This window comes from Microtus pennsylvanicus, chromosome 11 (genome assembly GCF_037038515.1).
Source record: "Microtus pennsylvanicus isolate mMicPen1 chromosome 11, mMicPen1.hap1, whole genome shotgun sequence".
NCBI classification, from domain to species: Eukaryota; Metazoa; Chordata; class Mammalia; order Rodentia; family Cricetidae; genus Microtus; species Microtus pennsylvanicus.
The window spans coordinates 20,954,507-20,960,516 of NC_134589.1; the positions used below are offsets into that span (position 1 = coordinate 20,954,507).

Here is a 6,010-nt window from a genome sequence, read left to right on the forward strand (position 1 = left end):
TGCGACCTTTCACTGTGGGAAGGAATCGAGCAGGGTCCAGAGCCACCAGTGTCCTCCACAATTAGGCTAAAGGCAAAGCCAGAGGCGGCTTCTGCCCGGAGTTGAAGATGTCGCAAGTGTGAAGTGTGGGAGAAAAGCATCAGAGATGAAGGACAGACACGCACGTCTGTCCCCAGCTCCAAAGCCTGAGTTCAGAGACTGGTGACTTGATTTCCATCCAGTGCTTTATTAAAGATAAATACTCTCAGAGAAGAAGTAACCCATCCCCAGGCCAACAGACAGTGCTCGTACATATGTGTGTATATGAGTATTTGTGAGGTCCCTGATCTGTGCTCTGAGGCGTGGTCAGCTAGGCAGAGCCTGGGCCAACCGGTAAGGCAGATGAGGGTCCCTGTCCTGGGGACTCATTGCTCCTGGGTGCCCCAGGAGATGTAGTCTGGCCTCGTGGCCGCATGGTACTCGTCAATCAGCTGCTGCACAATCTCCCTAGATGTGTCCATCTCGTCGAAATTGTCCTTGAAGATGTCCTCCTTGCGGAACTGCTCCATGAAGGCCTCCCTTTTCCGCAGCTTGTCAAACTGGCGGCAGGTCCGTTCAAAGAGCTTAGGGTATGAAGACATCAGAGGTCACAGGAAATCAAGGGACAGTACAGCCCTAGAGCCAGGGAACCAAGACTGGGTTATCCCCTCAAACAGATGGCAGAGCAGGGGAGGCAGGGATGCAAACAGGCAAAGCACAGGGAGTTTATACAGCTGGGGAGGAGAGAGCTTCAGAATGGCGTCCAGTTCAGGACACCAACTAGGGACAGACTGGGAAAGCTGATGACAGTATACAGTGGAAGACAGTGGCCAGGAGCCAGGGGTGTGGCTCCCAGGTGGCACCCTTGCCTACCATTCCTGAAGCCCTGGGTTTGCTCCTTGCTAACACACAGACAACAGGAGACTGCTCACCGAGGAGATACTGGTGTGGTTGGCCATCATGAGCCCGCTGACCCGGTGGGCTGATGGCAGGTAGGGGGACTTCCTTGACAGGGCCACCTGGATGCTGGCTGGGCCCCAGGGGATGAAGTTGGCCAACTTCCTTTCCCGGATCCTCTGCAGGCTCTTGTGGACCTAGGGTGGACAGAAGGTGGTAGCTGCCTCTCCTTCACGCTGTCGACCAGAGGGTAGGGTGATGGGGCCTCCCTTACCTGGGTGGGGTCCACCTCTCCCTGGATGATGTTGAGGATGGCGATGTAGCAGTGGTTGGTCTGGCGATCCCGGCCTGTGGACACCATCACGTTTTTGGGCTGTAGCAGCCGCCTCATGACATCCAGGACCGTTGTCTTCCTCACACTGGCCACCTGAGGGAAGGGGGGTTTGCAGGGACAATGTGAGCAGTCAGGGAGCAACCCAGAGATGCATGGATGCCCAGAGAAGAGTCTACTATGTTCCCATCAGTTTGGAGGTGGCTTGGTCTCTGGGGAATCTTTCGATCAGGTCCGTGCTGAGTCTCTGCCATGAGGTTAGGGTCTCTGCCCTCAGCTCAGCAAACCCATGCCCTTGTGCATGGGCAGAAGCAGATCCCAGCCAGCACTGCTCCTGCAGGAGCCAGGGGCTGCGCGAAGCGGAGATGGCAGCAAGGAGGTGGCACAGTGTCGGTCCCTGAGAACAGAACCTGGGGAAGCTGGGTGCAGAAGAACTCAAAGGGCAGCTCATGGCACAGCAGGGGGAAAAGGCCACAGTCTGGGGACACTGCGGGAGCTCTTACTGACTGGTCCGTGGTGAGAGGTGTATAGCCAGTCATGAGGAAGTGGAGCCGAGGGGTGGGAATGAGCGAGGCAATGAGGCCGATGAGGTCATTGTTCATGTAGCCAGGGTAGCGCAGGGTGGTGGTGCTGGCTGACATGATGGTGGACACCTGGGAACAGAGATACAATATTATGGGATGGGAAGGGTGTGGGACATCCCCTGTCTGATGACCCTCTCGTAGAGGGCTTCCAAGAGTGGGACTCACCAGCTGGTTGATCTGGGAGAAGGATGGGTTCTGGATGTGCAGGCGGTCTGTGGCGATCAGGTTCAGAGCTGTGTTGTCCAGCACCACCTGGGAGGGATAGCATAGGGTTGGAAATTTATGGAGACAGGGTCCGAGTCCAGCCATGAGTCTAGTAGCCAGAACACTCATTTACAATGGACTCTTAAGCTAAGCCACAAGAGGGCTCAAATGAAAATAGATACAGACAGGAAGATGGGAGTAGGAAGGAGAATCCAGAGCTCACCACACAGTCTGCATTCTGGGTCAGCCGCTTTAGGGTGAGGAGGGAGTTGTAGGGCTGCACCACCACGTCGCTCATCTCGTCCTGGTTGGGAAACACCGAGTATGTCTGCACTAGTTTCTTGGGGTACCTGGTGCATTGGGAGAAGATTAAAGATTAGGAGAACATCAACCTTCACAACATGTCTAAAAGCATTTGTCGGTAATAGTGAAATTAGGATGGGACCACAAGCCATAGAAAAGCTGGGTTTAAGCTTTGAAAAGATAAAACCCCAAAATGGCAAGGGAATAGACACTATAAAATCCTAGGTTCCCAACCTAGACAGATTCCTTGTACATTCAAAGTACGGCCTAGATCCCGGGCTCTGACCTCTGGGAGTATCACTGGGTTTCTCCATGGTAACTTCGCTTTCCTCACAGTAAGAGGGAATGGAAGGGCTCTTTACTGCTCCAGCCAATAGGGAACTATGTCTGCTGAGCCCCAAGTGCCTTAAGAAACAAAATAAAGGCCCTATCTTCACCTAGTTCCCCCAAACACAGGCTTACCTGTCATTTAGACGTTCCAAGAGGTAGGAGCCCAAGCCCGAGCCTGTCCCCCCGGCAATGGAATGGCACAGCACGAAGCCCTGCAAAGGAAAGAGGCTCTAAGTGCCCAGGTGTTTAGTGACAAAATTTAATGTGCGTGCCTGCATGTATGCACACACAAATATACATGTGCTCACATGTGTGAGCCCGAAGAGGGCATCAGGTCTCCTAGAACTGGAATTATAGACGAGTGTGAGCCATATGTGTTAGGAACGAAACCCACTCAGGTCCTCTACAAGAGCAGCAAGCGCTCTTAACCACTGAGCCATCTCCCTAGCCTGCCTTCTGTGGCAGGGTTTCAAGCTAGACATATCCCACAAAGTCCTAGACTTTTGTCTTCCCATGTCCCCTCACTGCCTAGGAGATTCTGCCCGTCTTCAATAAGGCCCAGTGGCTTCTGTCTAATGCAGAGGATAAATGAATGGATCTCATACCTAACAGGCAGCTTTAATAAAAATTATTATAATTATTGTGTATGAGTGTGCCACTGTGTACGTGTAGAGACCAGAGGACATCATCTCCTTCTATTACGTATTTTAGGGCTCAAACTCAGTTTGTCAAGCTTGAACACAAGCAGTGCTACCCGCTCAACCATCTCAATGGTCCCTAACAGGTTGATTTCTAAGTAGCGTGGCCAAGCCTCCGCATATCCAGCTCCACTGACATCCCGGGATACTCACCTCTAGGCTGTCACTGCCATCTGCCTCCCGATCTATGATGTCAAAAATGTCCTCGTGGATTTTTTCTCCCTGGACAGACATGGAGAAGGGTGAGATGGGACAGAGCATGGGACAAGGACTGACCTCATGATAGCCACCCTTGATTCTTATTTGGACCACAGCTACCGCGCTTTACAAGCAAGTACTTTGCCTCCCAATCCACATGATCTGTTTACATACAGCTTTTCATTCCCAGGACCTTGCTTGAGCTAGGAATGGCTCGACAATTCAGACAGGATTTCATGTAGCCCAGGCTGGCATCAGACTCTGTATTTAGCCGAGGATAACCTTGACATCCCGATCCCCTTGCCTCCACCTCTACCGTGCACATGTCTGCCCAGTTTTATGTAGCTGCCAAGGACTGAAGCCCGAGCTTCATACACACAGTCAGTGATCTACTAAATGAGCGCTATGCCCCGCCCACGTCTACTACTGGATAGCATTTCTACCTAGTTATATGACTTTGGGAAGATTTACCTCAGTTTCCTCATTTGTAGAATGAAGGTAAAAGACAGTCCACAGTCCATTATTTAAAATTTGAGAGGCCAGGTATTTTTAGGGATCAAAATATTTTAGGTTTTTGAAAGGTAGTTTTATGTATACGTATATAAAACACATATTATCCAAGTGGTGGCACACGCCTTTAATCCCAGCACTTGGGAGGCAGAGGCAGGTGGATCTGAGTTCAAGGGCAGCCTGATCTACAAACAGAGTTCCAGGACAGCTACGGCTACCCAGAGAAACCGTGTCTCAAAACAAAACAAAACAAACAAAAAGTAAATAAGTTAACATTAAGCAAAAAGACCATGTCAAAGCTGGGGATTTATAGCTCAGTGGTGTAAGTCTGTCTAGTATATGTTAAGGCCTTAGGTTCTGACCTGGAACCACCAAAAAAAAAGACGCAAATACAACCATAGAGGTCTGAGGTGCATTATCAAATGGGTTAATGAACGCAGGGAAAGGTACAAGTAATGACAGTAAGCTGAACGGAAACATCAACATAGCCTATCTCCTTTGAGTGTTGATTTTGCTAAGCAGAGTTTGGAATATCTTTTGGTATCAGAGCTGTCTGAGTATGAAAAAGGAGGTAAAAGACCATAGACCCATAGTACTTCTAGGATTATTCAGAGGTTTATGAAGCTAACGTATAAAGTACTTAGAACGGCTGGCGACCCAGCACTAGCTAGAATGGGTTCTTAGCGCTCCAGTTAGCTCCTGAAGCCATGTCTGTCTTGCTCTGGCACTCTTACTCTCTGACCCAGTTTCATCTGGAGACAGTTTCATCACAGGGTCTGTGCCCACCCAGTGAGTTGAGAGCCCTTAGGGGGAACAGCAAATGACCTGGGAGAATCCACTAGCCCAGTTGTTGCCAGCTCCTCCTCCGTGCTCAGACAGGTAGATGTTCTCTGGGTTGTAGAGCTTGGCATAGGAGGAGTTGAGGATGGAGTGGATCACCCGGGGCTCCAGGTCCAGCAGCACAGCCCGGGGGATGTAATGCTCATCATCTGCCTGCCAAAGGGAAGCCAGGATGAGCCCGTGAGCCTGGCTGGGTCAAGTCCTGCATCCTCCCAACTCTGGCTCCTACAGGCCCTCCGTTCTTAAGACAGCCGTTCTGGTCCCATCCTGCCCAGTGAGTTTCCCAGCATCAGGTCACTGCCCTTGATGAAGTCATGTGGTGGGCACCTGGTAGAAAAAGACGTCCTTGCGATCAGTGCCTTCAGTGGCGAACTCCTCCACGATGCCCTCGGGGCTGATGCCATGCTCGGCACAGAGCTGTTTCCAGAACTCGAACCCAACTAAGAGAGGGAGGCGGGCGGGGAAGAAAAAGAATACGGGGGTCTGGGTAGGTTCCAAGTAGCCAGTGGCAGATGGAACGCATGGGTCTAGGGATCAGAAATTAATCTTACGACTCCCTAGTGTCCAGCCCAGCGACTGGACAGGCGAAGGCCCTTTCTTTGGCTTTGGGTACAGGGTCGGGATCGCCTTTCTGGGGGAGGAGGGAGTACGATTCTGAGGACAGATGAAAACAGACAGAATCTAGGATCTCGTTGCAAGGGCCCATTGAATCTAAGGGTCCCGCGGAGGGTCTGGAGGTTCGCTCACTCTGATTGCCGCACTGGCCCAACTGTAGGGTGATGATTTCCCTCGGCATCGCTCCTCAGACAGAGGCGTTACAGCCTCTCCCGCCAGCAGCGCCGCCGACCGCTAGCGCGCTCGCCGCAAGACGCAGGCGCCAAACAATCCGCTCCACCCCTGAACTTTCTCCGCTCCAATGAGAACTAAGCTCTGCACAAGGAATTTCCTCATTCATTGGGCTTCAGTCATGCAGGTTGCGCATGCGCGATTGCCGATCGCGCTCACCGCCGGGAACCTATTTCGACGCAGCTCTGCGCGCTAGCGTTTGTACGCATGCGCGCGCACGGGTCGATTCGGCCTTACCCCCCGCCCCTCCG

The 6,010-nt window shown here is 52.0% G+C and overlaps 1 protein-coding gene across 1 annotated transcript; it reads right to left on the bottom strand.

Moving 5' to 3' along the window:
* Window positions 1-206: 206 nt before the first annotated feature.
* Window positions 207-5,798, bottom strand: LOC142860006 (tubulin gamma-1 chain). The gene is made up of 11 exons (XM_075990679.1): window positions 5,661-5,798; window positions 5,241-5,353; window positions 4,899-5,066; window positions 3,519-3,587; window positions 2,800-2,879; window positions 2,258-2,384; window positions 1,996-2,082; window positions 1,750-1,899; window positions 1,190-1,342; window positions 951-1,112; window positions 207-602 (listed from the first exon to the last, which is right to left on the bottom strand). Exons 1-11 carry the CDS (start codon window positions 5,707-5,709, stop codon window positions 405-407), a joined length of 1,356 nt encoding a protein of 451 aa, XP_075846794.1. The 5' UTR covers window positions 5,710-5,798; the 3' UTR covers window positions 207-404.
* Between the last annotated feature and the right edge of the window lie 212 nt (window positions 5,799-6,010).